The sequence below is a fragment of the Myotis myotis genome, unplaced genomic scaffold (genome assembly GCF_014108235.1).
Source record: "Myotis myotis isolate mMyoMyo1 unplaced genomic scaffold, mMyoMyo1.p scaffold_m19_p_17, whole genome shotgun sequence".
NCBI classification, from domain to species: Eukaryota; Metazoa; Chordata; class Mammalia; order Chiroptera; family Vespertilionidae; genus Myotis; species Myotis myotis.
Window position 1 is genome coordinate 32,999,814 of NW_023416321.1, and position 14,643 is coordinate 33,014,456.

Sequence of the window (14,643 nt, forward strand, 5' to 3'; positions counted from 1 at the left end):
AAATACTGCTTACTAACACATTAACAAACTTTCATAGAGATATTAAAATTCTTACCACATTGCCTGCACAGATACAGGTTTGAATATGTGGATTCTGTTATCTGTTGATACGCTGAACCCTCTAAGGAAAAAAGAATAAGACAAAAATCCACAAATGAGAGTGGGTTATTTCAGTTGTGCGTTTTCCAGGCTGCTTCCCAGGCTACTGGCTCAGGCACTTCATGTAGACTAGAGTATAGGACGTGACTGAAAAGCTTCAACAAATTGTCTACTTTTATGTACTTAGCAGAATGAATGGACTCCCACGTTGGAATTAGGGAATTACATAGTTTTCCTGCTGTAGCTAAGGACAAACTGTTCAGCTGTATATTTCTATTTGGAAATCTTATGGGTATGTAGCAAACCTGGCCCTGTTTTATAAACTAGAGCAAACATCTTGGTCTCTTGGGGACACATTCTAAAAACACCAGGGGTAGGGGTGGAAGGTCACTGGAAGGAACTGGCACAGAAAAGGGGTTACACTGTAGGCTGACAGCTGGCAGAGGCAGCAAGAGGCTATTTGAAACAGAACATATCATCCTCTGGGAGAACATTGCAACAGTCCCACATGCTCAGATTAAAGAGGGAGCCAACAAACTACTTCCTCTTTGTTTGGATTCTTACCATAGTCAGCCTAGAAGAACAGAAGTGAGAGGCCTTGGCAAGTTGCATTTTTACTCCACTTCACAAAACAGGAGTTTCAAAGGACTCATTGAGCTGCTGACATGACAATTCATGTCATGGGCACAGTGGGCCTCCCATTCAGCTGAATGAATGGGTAGTAAGATGGGAACCCCACCCCTTGGCTTTCTGTAGGAAGATAAAAAGGGAAAGCTCTTACCCATCACCATCCAAATGAATCAGGGTGTCACTCCAGAGAGGCAGGACTAGGCCCATGGTACAAGTGCTACTGCAAGACAAGAAGCAGGTCCATAAGTCACTCTCTGTTATTCCAGGCAGCGTTCTGTTTAGTCCTTAAATATTTAACAAAGAAAACATGACTGAGCTCCCTGAATTACTGTCTTGCAAACGGCCACTGTCTAAAAACTCCAGGTGACTGCTGTGGACTTGGGATGGCAGGTCTCAGCCCAAAGTCACAGAACCCAACTCAACTTCAAGAATTATTTCTAATGACAGAAACCACTGCTGGCTGCTGAAGACCTCTGACTATGTCATTCATTCAATTTTAATTCTGAGGTTTACATACATCTTTTGAACCCCAGAATACACTAAATAGTCTAAATGGGAAAGGGAATTAAAATATTCAAAAAAGTAACTGTTAATGGCTTGTGATGACATTAAGAGGGACAAGAGACCCAACTTAAATAAATGCAACAGTGCTTTGTGACTATGCACTGAACTAGCACTGCTGACATGCAGAGTGAATAGAAATGCCAACAACCAACAGGGTAGCCCTGGAATGGTGTATTACAATATTATTTAAATCACACAAGGAGGAAAGTTAACAGGTAGAGACAGGAAGCCAAAGACTCCCAATTGTGTGCTCTATCATACCATTTCTCTGGACAACTGTAATCTACCCCAGATCTCTGCTACCTTTTCTCCCTAAGCCTGCCATAAACCACCCCCCCCCTCCATCCAGTTTCCCAAAGGCTCCTATGCCCTCTCCCCACCAATATATCTAGAAAAGTATCAGGTGTAGGAGAAAGAATCTTGGATGTGGGAGGTAAAACAGTGAAGTATGGTTAAAAGCACAAGCTCTCGCCCTAGCCGGTTTGGCTCAGTGAATAGAGCATCAGCCTGCGGACTGAAGGGTCCCGGGTTCGATTCCGGTCAAGGGCACGTACCTTGGTCGCAGGCTCCCGGCCCTGGTCAGGGGCATGTAGGAGGCAACCAATTAATGTGTCTCTCTCATATCGGTGTTTCTCTCTGTCTCTCCCTCTCTCTCTAAAAATCAATGGAAAAATATCCTTGGGTGAAGATTTTTAAAAAAAGAGCACAAGCTCTGGAGCCATTTGGGTTCTGGAACCTGAGCTCTTGCACTAACTGTATATAAAATCGTAGGCAAACAATTTCATTGCTTTGTGCTCTGGTTTCCTCATCTGTAAAGCTGGGATAGAAATACCATCTTCACTGGGCTGTTTTGAAAATTAAATTAGGTAACACACTAAAAAATGTGCAATAACTACTATTTATTGAGCAATTATACTATGCTGAAAGATCTGGATTTACTCTCCCTCAGTACTTCAATTCCTTTTGACAACTTATTTAACCTCTCTTCTCAGCCTTAATTTCTTCATCTTGATATGCAGGTAACAAGACCCAGCCTCATAGGGTTATCATGCAAATCTAAAATATTTAAGGTGAAACATATATATTAATGCACTGAAATGTAAAACAAATGTTGAGTATGAATCTGTAGTGGGTGCTCTACTACAGCTGAAAGTGATTTTGGGGGAGGGGAATATTACGAAAATGTATTAAAAACAACACAAGGACTACCACGCTTTAACTGCTGGAGTCACTGCAGTGCTAACGAAGGCCATGCCCTAGTTGAGCTGGGTCTCATGATTTCCACGGCACTTGCTGGCCTGTGTTCTCAAGGTCCACCAGTGGTTCCAGAGTTCAAAAGATTCAAGTCAAGATTAAAACTGCTTATCTGCATTGAAACCCCAGCCCCGAACTCCAGACGCACAGTTACCCTCCCAGGGTCGGAGGGAGGAAGACAGCTCCACCACTATTTTTTAAGTTTATGAGGGCAAGGAAAATTTGTTTAGAAAATCATTTCCCAAGGTGGAGTGCAATTATTTTCAGGTTTTTTGTTTCTATTTTTGGTGAGTGCTTAGCCAGTTCCTAGCAACAACTATAATTTGACAAATCTAGAAATTAAGCAACTACAGAAGAAGATATAGAAGATGAGCTTGTGACCAGACACTAGTTAAAATTTTGGACAAATGACCATGATATGCAGAAACTAAACATCATGTTTTCAGCTTGTATTCAGGTTAGAATGCTTTTTTATAGTAAGAAAGATAGCTTTTTCATACAAAAAGAAAGAGAGGCCTGAATTAGCACATCTATATTTTTATTCAGTTTACCTTGAATCATGAGATTTTTCTCTATTATAGTTATTTTATTAGATATGCACTTATTCAATTATTTATTTATTGCTAATCCTCACACAAGTATATTTTTACATTTATTTTAAGAGAGAGTGGAAGGGAGGGGGGAAGAGAGAGAGAGAGAGAGAGAGAGAGAAAGAAACATGGATGTGAGAGAGACACATCAATTGGCTGCCTTTCACACTCACTCCAACCAGAGCTGGGGAGCTTGCAACTGAGATAAATGTCCTTAACTAGAATTGAACCCGGGACCCCTCAGTCCTCAGGCCAACACTTTATCCAGTGAGCAAAACTGGCTAGGGCCAACAATTCATTGAGCCTACCTGTACCAAACATTTCAAGGTGTTGGGAGTACAAAAAAAAAAAATAAAATAAAATAAAACAATACAATAAAGCTATCTTGTTTTAGAACCTTGAAATATATCCAATGCAATTTGGAAACCAAGATTATGCTGTGTATTAAAATATTTATTACTTAAATATACCACAGTATTCAAAGAACTTTTAGTAGGCTAAAAGAAGTGCTGTAATATATCTTGAGAACTACTTGGGAAGAGGGTGTCATAAGCAATCTGCATTTTACTTTGGTTTAATACTGTTCTGAAATATTAACTTTTTCTATTGTCAGATACAAAATGATACACATTCCTTCAACAGCAATTAGATAAACATGATATTAGATTACCTGAGCACTACTGTTCTCAAGTAGGCAGCACTTCTCTTACTGTCCAAGTAGCTAATTCAGAGGATATATGGAAATTCATAACACCAAGTTTATCAAACACAATGAAAACCAATTTTTATAGCTTTTCATATCATATTTTGTTTTCCATAAACTAAAATTTTCTTTTGCTAGGCTTGATTCAGGCAGGACTATTACTGAAGATAGATGCAGTTCACTGAGGATAAAATACTGGGCAGCTGTATTAATAAGCAGTCTGGTTTTTTTGGGAATGTTTAGGACAAAGTAAAAGAGATAACAGACATCTTATTTCTTACATTCTGAGTCAGGAGAATCTGAATTTGTTGCCTTCTCTCTCTCTAGGGCAGCGGTGCTCAACCTGTGGGTCGCGACCCCTTTGGGGGTCGCCTAAGACCATCGGAAAACGCATATATAATTACATATTGTTTTTGTGATTAATCACTATGCTTTAACTATGTTCAATTTGTAACAATGAAATTGGGGGTCACCACAACATGAGGAACTGTATTAAAGGGCCAGAAGGTTGAGAACCACTGCTCTAGGGGAAGACCCAAGTGAGGTTTCCACGTAGCCCCAGTGCCTGTTTTAGGGGGGTTCCAAAGGAGGAGTCGGGATGAAAGAAGCAAAGGAAATAAGATCCGGAGCAGCGCTGTCCAACTGAACTTTCTGCAATGATGGAAATGCTCTATACATGGTAGCCACATATAGCTAGAGGACTTGAAATGTGGCTACTTGTAACTGAGAACTGAAATTTTAATTTTATTTAATTTAGATAGTCATGTTTGGTTAGTAGCTACCATACTGGACAATACAGATCTAGAGAGATAAAAACCCAAATCATAGGTCTTAAAATACTAATGAATGTAGGCAAGGTTGGTGATCTTAGAGGATAAATGTTTACTGAAAGGTCTGTTGCTTAGCTAACACCAGAGGTTAAAACCATGCAGGAGGAACAGCTTCCTAAATGTGGCTTACAAACTTGCGTAATTTCGGAGCACACAATTAAAGGCTGTAAGTGGTGTACAAGGTAACAACTCTCACCTTTGATCTTGTGAACCCACAAATCATTTTCAGGCTGACTGCCACTACAAGCTCAGGTAAACACTAGTTTGGGAAACTTTACTGTGACAATGTAACCCCCACCCCCACATTAAAACAAGTAGAATCACTCCCAGTCTCCTCTTCTCTTTGTGGCTAAATTCTCCCAGGCCTGGGTCACACCCCTCGCTTCTCCACAGTTCCATTCCAGTCCTGAGCCAGGAAGTCAATGCTTTGAGACATCTGGCAGGATTTCCTGAGGCTTGCTATCTAGAGCGCAGAGATCTGCTTAGCAGTCACATTCCACAGCCTTCCCAAGGTCTCTCCAGAAAGAGTGGGAAAATAAAAAGAAAAGCAGCAAACCTTAGAGAGACAATAAAGCCAGGTTTTGTGTCATGTCTGATATCTCTAATCATAGGACGCAAAGTGCCACTAAAGTCAAAGGTGCATGATTATAAAAGTTTCTGTTTTGAGTTTAAGGAAAAAGGAAGCAAAACATTTGATAAAAGCAAGGTGTAAAGCCATGAATAAATACAAGAGAAGGGAGTTAAAGTGGGCTCTCTTTGAACTTAGGACTGACTGGTACAGTATCACTAAAGCAAGTCATTACTGCTTAAAGACGATTGCAAAGAAAGGACAGCTCCTCCCCTCACCCCTCCTGGAGATACAAGTTAAAATCATCTCCACCTAAAGAGGAGAGGAAGGTAAGGAATAGTGTAAATTAGAAACACATTACCAAAGACATTCATTAAACATTTTCATCTCTCAAGACTGTGTGACTAAGATATTTTTGTGTTCTCTAGGTTTAGGCATTTAACTTTAAGAGTAGCACTGCATGTTTTTGTGATAATTCAAAAGACAACTGGCATAGGTTATTTAAAAGGAGTCTTCTCATCCTCCTTTTGTGATACCATACCTGTCATTAGAAGAGAAATCCATTCCTAGAACGATGCTTTCTTCAGTGTCTTGTCTACCATTGGTTGAAACCACTACCATATAACGTGTTCGATTCTGGTAAGTACTTTCTAGTCTTACAGCCTGGAGGTTAACAGACAACAAAGAAATTATGAAATTTAGAAGGTCAATTTTAGATCATTCAACCTTTTTTACATCAGCATCTTAAAACATACTTAGGGAGATAGCAAAGCCAGTAGTTAGAAGACCCACATTCAAATACCAGCTCATGTATTAACTATAAAACCTATAAATGTTACTAAATTAATTGGAGGGAGAAATAATAATACCTATCCTATTGGGTTTTGATAATAAAATAATGCGTGTACAGCACAGTGCTTGGAATACAGTAAATAAATGCTCAATAAATGTTTGCAATTAGCACAATTTATAATAATAACAATTACCAGGTCATGTTCTAAAGATTGAAGAGGGGAATGTGAGGTTGTATGAATGGGAACATAGGACTCAGAGATCCAAGTCCCATAAACAATTATAATACAAAGCAAACTATTAATATCTAAGAGGAGTTGTTCTACTGAATTCTTATAGATTATATACTATAAAATTTCTTTAGTTTCAATAACAATTGAAGCTTATATTATTTTTTATCATAAAGTTTTTTTTATTGTTTATTTATGATATTTTAAAAGGGCCTTCAGAAAATTTGAATATGGACATGGTCTTAGATGATATTAAGGATTCATTGTTAGTGGGATAATGGCATCGAGATTATGCCTTTTTCTTAAGTATCTGAAATGAAATGACATGGTATTCAAGTTTTACTTTAAAATATTCCAATAATGGGAAGCAACTAAGATGTTCTTCAGTAGCTGAATGGAAAATCAGTGGTATAGCCAGACAATGGAATATTATTCAGCACTCAAAGGAAATGAACTATCAAGCTATGAAAAGACATGGAGAATTCTTAAATGCATACTACTAAGGGAAAGAAGCCAATATGAAGAGACTAGGTACTGTATGATTCCAACTCTATGACACTCTAGAAAAGGCAAAACTCTAGAGTCAGTAATGATCATTGGTTGCCATGGGTTAGGAGAGCACGGAGGATTTTTAGGGCAGCGAAACTACTCTGCATAATACTAAAGTGGTGGATACATGTCATCATTATTCTTTTAAAAAAATATTTTTATTGATTTCAGAGAGGAAGGGAGAAATAGGGAAAGATAGAAACATCAAAGATGAGAGAGAATCATGGATTGGCTGCCTCCTGTACGCCCCTCACTGGGGATCGAGCCTACAACCCGAGTATGTGCCCTTGACTGGAATCAAACCCGGGACCCTTCAGTCTGCATGCCGACGCTCTACCCACTAAACCAAACCAGCTAGGGCTACACGTCATTATTAAAACCCACAGAATGTACAATACCAAGAGTAAATCCTAATGTAAACTATGGACTTGGAGTTGATAACGATGTGTCAATGTAGGTCTATAAATTGTAACAAATGTACAACTCTGGTGGGGGATGAAGATTATGGGGGAGGCTATGGGGATAGAGCAGCTGTGGGCAAACTACGGCCCGCGGGCCGGATCTGGCCCGTTTGAAATGAATAAAACTAAAAAAAAAAAGACCGTACCCTTTTATGTAATGATGTTTACTTTGAATTTATATTAGTTCACACAAACACTCCATCCATGCTTTTGTTCCGGCCCTCTGGTCCAGTTTAAGAACCCATTGTGGCCCTCGAGTCAAAAAGTTTGCCCACCCCTGGGATAGAGGGTATATGGGAAATCTCTGTATTAAGTAAGTCCTCACTTAATATCACTGATAGCTTCTGCGACGTTAAGCAAAACAACATATAACAAAACCAATTTTACCAGGGGCTAATTGATAGAAGCAAGCTATGTTCCTGTGGCATCTCATCAATATTGTAACAGAAAACAAGGTTGAATGAAATGACATTAGTTGAGGACCTGCTGTACCTCCTGCTCAAATCTCCTGTGAACCTAAAACTGCTCTAAAAAATAAACTTTTGCAGGTTAGGGATACGTTCATGGCATAGATTGTGGCGATGGTTTCATGGTCTTTACTTATTTCCAAACTTATCAAGTTGTATACATTAAATATGTACAACTTTTTGTATGCCAATTATACTTCAATAAAGTGGTTTAAAAAATGCTCCAACAAAAAAGAAAAAAAGGAGGGAACTAGATGAAAGAAATCTGGCAAAATGTTTCTGGTTATTAAAGCTGTGTAATGGGTTCATGATAATATATTTTGTGCTTTATACATTTGAGAATCTTATTAATAAGAAGCTCAAAAAGATACTTTACAAACCTTAAAAATAAAGTAAAATCACTTCCACTCAACATTCATTCAAATATTTACTATATATCTATTGTGTATACAATCAGCAGAAATGCTGAGGATTCAAGGGTGGAGAAGGAAGAGAAATATAGTCCCTACCCTCATGAAGTGTACAGTTTAGTCCGTTCTTTTTCCTCTATTGACAAAAAGCCATGGAAATGTGTACTAGAGGCAATTTCTTCTGTATAAAACAACCCCACCCACATTCCTTATCTCAGAAGAGAGAGTTCCAAAACCATTAATTGGCTCAAGACAATTGTCGAAATTTCTTTTTGGAATTCTTTCAGTGCTGTTCTTCTTGGAGTCTCCTTCCTCTAACTCCATCACTGGCCAGGCAACGGGAAAAAGAGACATAGCCAAAGCCGGTTTGGTTCAGTGGATAGAGCGTCAGCCTGCGGACTGAAGGGTCCCGGGTTCGATTCCGGTCAAGGGCATGTACTTGGGTTGCGGGCACATCCCCAGTGGGAGATGTGCAGGAGGCAGCTGATCGATGTTTCTCTCTCATCGATGTTTCTAACTCTCTATCTCTCTCCCTTCCTCTCTGTAAAAAATCAATAAAATATATTTAAAAAAGAAAAAAAGAAAAAGAGACATAGTTACATAGCTCAAATGACCCATTTACGAAGGCAGAGGTGAGATTCATAGATATCTTTTTGTCTCTATTCTGACACTCCCACGAAAAGCCAGGGAAGCACAAACAGCAGAAGTGGCTACATTAAAGCTTGTTCTACTAGGAAGTGATACAAGAAGTAGTGTTCACCATTCTGATTCCAAGTACACAAGGTAGAGAGCTGCACTGCTGGCTTTATGTTCTACGAATAGAGCAGTTCAACCCAAATTCACTTGTGAGAAGCTAAGAGGAATAATATTTAAGTTGATGATCGTGTGCTGGGACCATGTGAGCAGTATACACATAGAGCTATGGATAGGAGTACATGCAACGTGAGGTCTGGAGGCATCATTGACTCTCTGGTTCTAGAGGTGCTTCACAAAATATTAAACTAATCAGAAATTCAGTGCAGGTAAACTAGAGTTTCTTATAAACAAGATCTCAGATAGTATTATATATCTAAACTTGGGCTTGCCCTGGCAAGCTCTGAGCCAAATGTTCACTTTGCTGAATATGTTAGAGGCGCTTTTATCCTCTGTCAAGGCTCTGAGAATTTCTGGCAAGGCTCAAATACAAATGGCATGGGAACAACTGAACTGCGGTTCTGATAATTTACCGACAGCTTCTACACCAACTAGTGGTAACTAATTAGCTAAGTTGAAGCTGATAAAAGGAAAGAAAATAACCTCCATAATTATTAACTATCATGCATGTTATCGGGCCAAGTTAGCATGTGGGCAAGTTTCTTTGTAATATTCAGTGCAAACACTAGTTGTCTCCTTTTATTTTTTTAAAACCCTGACCCAAGGATATTTTTTCCATTGCATTTTAGAGAGAGTGGGAGGGAGGGAAGGGGGGAGAGAGAGAGAGAGAGAGAGGAGAAACATTTATGTGTGAGACACTGATTGGTTGCTGGGGATCCAACCTGCAACCCAGGTATGTGCCCTTGATGGGGAATCGAACCTGAGACACTTTGGTATGCGGCCAACATCCTAACCACTGAGCAACACTTGCTGGGTATATTTATTTTTCCTTCCCTTCCTTCCTCCCTATTTATCTACCAATAATATACAAAGCATTTCAAATGTTTGGCCCTCATGTCAACAGATCATCCCAAACCTAATGGGAAAGGCCCCAGTCATCTCATTCAGACTTAGGCCTCAATAAGTGGTATATCTCAGATTCACTGAATTTTAAGCTTCTTAGACGGAAGAACAGCACTTAGAGGTCCTGGGATTTGATGATGGACCTCTAGATAGTATCCACAGGAATTGCGAAATTCTTACTAATGGGAAGTGCAGCTTATTTAATCCGGGGGTCAGGAGCCATGACATTACTTCAACTACATCCTAATTAGAAGAATGAAATGAAATTTTTTACAGAAAAAATTCTTTAATGTCAGGGGATTAACCTCAGGCTCCAAAATTCTTCTTAAGCTTCAAAATTCTAGGTTAAGGAATTAAAATTTTAAGAGCCAGAGTATTAAGAAAAATCAAATATCCACCCTGATTTGAGGTTCATTTCATATTTCTTTTTTGGGGGGAGAAGATTAACAAAACACAATCATCTAATTTAATTTACTAAGCCAATCAGAGAAATTTAACTTAAAGTGGTAGTTTGTACATAATAACCTAATATTAGAATTGGCAGCAACTCCATTTCTAGTCTCCAGAACTTACATGGAATAAATGACTGGAATAAGACAATGATTCAGATGCATCTGATTAATGAAAGTTCTCAATGAAAAGGATAATACTGCAGTTTATTTTAACTGTCCACACAAAACATATTTTAGATTTTTAAACTTGGCAGCAATAGCAATTGAGAAAATTATTCCAAGAAAGTCCATTTATTGACTACATTTGAAATCCTATTACAAGTTTCAGGTGAACTGGATTCAGCAATCCTAGGACTGAGGTAGGTCTGAGAAGTAATCTGCTTTTGCTTGATTTCTGAGGCAAGAACCCAACCTGTTTTCAAAATTTATCTATAAAGAGTGATGTTAAAACTTCCCTCAGTAACTAAATTTAAATGTATCTGATGACAAGCAGCTCATAAATACCATCTGACCCAATAACTTCTCTTCTCAGCATCATCCAATATCAGGAAATACTCTTCCCTAAGCTTACACTGTACCTTTGCCTTTAATTTTTTTTTTCCAACCAAGAGTCTACATCATGTCCCTGCATGCAATGTTTACCTGCAGGGAAGCCACGCTATAAAGTCCCAACGTCTAGACAGGCAGCTCACCCAATTTATTAGAGAAAGCTTTCAAAAGTATGTAAATATTAAATTCTTGCCAAAAGAACAAAGCAAAGTCAATATCAAAAATTAAAGGAGACTTTATGTGACACTAGTAAACTAAAGAACACAGAATTCAAAAGTAATAGAGCTTGAGGGAGTCTTTGGATATTATTTTTTAAAATCTATTTTTATGAAATTCTTGAAGAAGAAAAAATCTGACATATTCTGTGTAGCTATTAAAAAAGTTTTATTTACTGACATGGAAAAATATCCACGATCAAGTGTGAAGAAAAAAGATTATAAACAGCACTCGTATTTTTATCTATTTTTGTAAAAAAAACAACTTTCCCTGGCATACTTTTGCTTAGACCTACTTAGCCTTTTATTTCATACATCCCCCAATCTCATTCATCCATTAATAAGGTCTCAGTTATCCACTGTCACCTTTATAAACACACACACATGCACCCACATGTGCATCCCCCTCCCACTACCCCCAGACATAAGCCCTTATTATCTTAAATTACTTTATACTTTTGCTTCTTAGAATTACAGAGATAGTGCTTTAGACAGACTAGAAGGTTTTCGGATGCTCAGATTTGGCTATTTTAATCACTGTCCACCTTAGTAAGAACAATCCTCAGAATCATTCTCCCTCTCTCTCTCTCTCTCTCTCTCTCTCTCTCTCTCTCTCTCTCTCTCACACACACACACACACACACACACACACACACACACACACACACACACGACTAGAAGGGTACTTATCGAAAGAGCTAAGAATGGTTTTTTTCAGAGTGTAGGACACAAAGTGATTTTTACTTTGTTCTTTAGGCCTTTCTGTATTGTCTGATTAAGAGAAACAAAACCCAATATATTTATACTTAGAAAAAAGAAACCCCTTTTCTTTTTGAAAAAAAAAAAAATTGTTAAAACAAACAAACAAAAAACTCCTTTTCTTAAACTCTCCTGCAGAGTACTCAAAAACATCTCCTCATATCTTATTAGCACACTTCAGCTCTAGTTAAAAACATTAGTTGATATTACTTCAAATGTTAGAAAAGTCCTTAAATTCCCAGTCTATTTTTTAATAAATAAATGGGTCTTTGATAATGTGCAACAGTACTATAAAACCACTGTCTTCATTGTATCAGCTATGGTTTTCCTACGTATTAAAGTTAATGCTTGGAACTATTTTGAAAGCAGGGTTCTCTGGAGAAAAAATTTAGTCCTAATTTTAATGCTGAAGCAAAATGTGGGATTTGGTAACTCTATTTGTTGTTGAGTTATTAAAAAATTAAAGGCAGGGCTTTCAGTTGACTATCAAACTTTTAACCTTATGCCCAAGTCCCAGAATGAGAGTTTTAGCATTCCAAATTTAACTCAAAACAAAAGGCTTTGCTTTGAGTCTACAAATGCTCCTTTCAGTTAGAAAAGTGCTAATTTGTCCAAAGCACACAATGTATTCACTCATTTTCTTGAAGATGACTCACACAATAATCTGAAACATAATGACTATGTGTTTGTAACAATTCAAACAACTGTAAAAAGGCTTGTCATTTGAACTCTGAATTAATTCAGAGGCATCAGTTACATTTTCTGAATTTACATTTTTAATATGCAAAGCAGCTGAAGCAGCATATTTTAGCAGGGAAATAAAGAATTTAATTGCCAATTCTACCTTCCTAATTGCTCCCTTAATGTTCTCCCATGCCTCTTGTGGTTAAAATCATTTTGACATTTACTAGTAGAGGTGCAATCAAGCCCCATAGGTTATCACGAGAAAAAAGAGTGAGCGGCAGAGGTCAGATTTAGCTCTACCAAACCACACAATTTTTGGAAACTATCAAGAAATATGTATTGGACACATGATATATGCAAATAACCATTATTAAGGGTTACTCAGCAGGTAGAGTCCAGTAAGTGGCAGTTTCACAAGGCTCTGCAGATGATTCTGCTGTACTCTATAGTGGAGTATCACTATTTTGGAATAGTAATGCTGTAAGAACTGTATTCCACTCTATTCATTTATTTAAGATAGAAGTATGTCAAGAAATATAGAAAAAAATTGTAATATAGAAAAGTGTATAAATGCTACTTTAGGATTAGAATATAAAATAATTATGAAAGGATTTCTTATTTCAATTCCTTTACATTTCAAAGTTAATTTGAAAATTAGTCACAAAAATTAGGTCACAAAAATTAGTGACCATGCCAAGGTGATAGAGGCAGCAATTGAGAGGGGGAAAAAAGACATAATTTAAACAAATAATAATTACGTGAATAAAGAATCAGTAATTACCATAGAGTTCAGAGGCCTGATCATCAACTTTCTAGTCATTCTTGTATTCTACTCATTATTTCTCTTCCCAGAGAGAAGCAGGGATCAAGTACTTGAACTTGACATTCCCACCTAACTTGGAAGAGTTCATCATCACACACCTGGATTATTGCAATAACTACCTAGCAGGCCTCCCTAATTTAAGATGTCCACCTCCTCCCTTTTATTCTGTATTCACTTCTGAGGAATTTTTCTTAAATACTGTAGCTCTCCCAGTAATTCCTTGGCTCAGAAACCTGTAATGCTTTACTACTGCTTACTGCAGGGGTAGAGGTACCACATCCAGGTGTTAATTTAGAGGTTCAGGTAGGGGATATAAATGAGTGAAGTAGGCCATGTGAATATTAAGTGGGTAGAAAAACTTTTCACTTTCCACAAAGAAACATACTCATCCCATTTTTGCTTTCCTACTTCTATGAGATGTTTTACTATAAGAAAACAGTGAAGGACTGATCACAAAGGGTGACACATGGCTTTACTGTCCAGGAGACAATATTATATGTGGAGATTACGGTAGATTAAGAACCCAGGCCACATCAATGCTCTCCCGTCCACCACATCTAGTCAAGTTTGGCACATGAGAACAAGGTTTCAGTGTTGCCAGAATTTTGAAGACAAGACTCAAGTCTGGATTTTTATGTGAAATCACCCAACTTTAAAATTCTGGCTGAGATTAAACAAACAAACCCTAAACAAGGTATCAGTCCAAACAAAACATATCTCTGGCCTATGGACTAGGTACAGGGGTGGACAAACTTTTTGACTCGAGGGCCACAATGGGTTCTTAAACTGGACCGGAGGGCCGGAACAAAAGCATGGATGGAGTGTTTGTGTGAACTAATATAAATTCAAAGTAAACATCATTACATAAAAGGGTACAGGTCTTTTTCTTTTTTAGTTTTATTCATTTCAAACGGGCCGGATCCGGCCCGCGGGCCGTAGTTTGCCCACGGCTGGTAGGAGTTTGAGACCTTTAGTTTGGACCATGAAGTCCTTATCTGCCTGCCTTGTTTCTGGTATCTTATCTTCCCTATAGTAACAATAGTCCCCATATTTAGGTAGCATTTTATACTCAGTATGCTTTCACATCCATTTGATTCTCTACACTGTGAGAGAAGATGGAAAGCAGGAACAGACAGGCTAAGCAACTTGTCCAACATCAGATGAGTAGTAAAAACTAAAGCCCAGGTCTCCCAACTCTGAGACCAGCATAAAAACTTGGCCATTTCACTCTCATCTTGTCTCTTTCTAGTGTGCTTTTGCTTCAGTCCTGTCCTCATCTAGAATGAAGGCCTCCTTTC

General features: G+C 38.1%; 1 protein-coding gene and 1 non-coding gene across 23 annotated transcripts in view; both read right to left on the reverse strand.

Annotated features, from left to right (window-relative positions):
* The window catches only part of SSH2 (slingshot protein phosphatase 2), a 225,269-nt gene that overhangs the window by 44,233 nt on the left and 166,393 nt on the right, over window positions 1–14,643 (reverse strand). For 10 of the 22 annotated variants that reach the window (XM_036340834.1, XM_036340838.1, XM_036340845.1 and 7 more), the window contains 4 exons: window positions 5,780–5,901; window positions 3,808–3,858; window positions 881–949; window positions 56–121 (listed from right to left, as the gene is read on the reverse strand). In XM_036340834.1, coding sequence (XP_036196727.1) covers window positions 56–121; window positions 881–949; window positions 3,808–3,858; window positions 5,780–5,901 — 308 coding nt within the window. Of the gene's footprint in view, window positions 1–55; window positions 122–880; window positions 1,014–3,807; window positions 3,859–5,779; window positions 5,902–14,643 lie in introns of those variants that run through there. The other 12 variants (XM_036340851.1, XM_036340850.1, XM_036340849.1 and 9 more) reach the window with 4 other exon arrangements.
* On the reverse strand, window positions 11,543–11,622 carry LOC118672562. The gene has a single exon (XR_004973123.1). It is a non-coding gene; the product is annotated as a small nucleolar RNA U2-19 (small nucleolar RNA).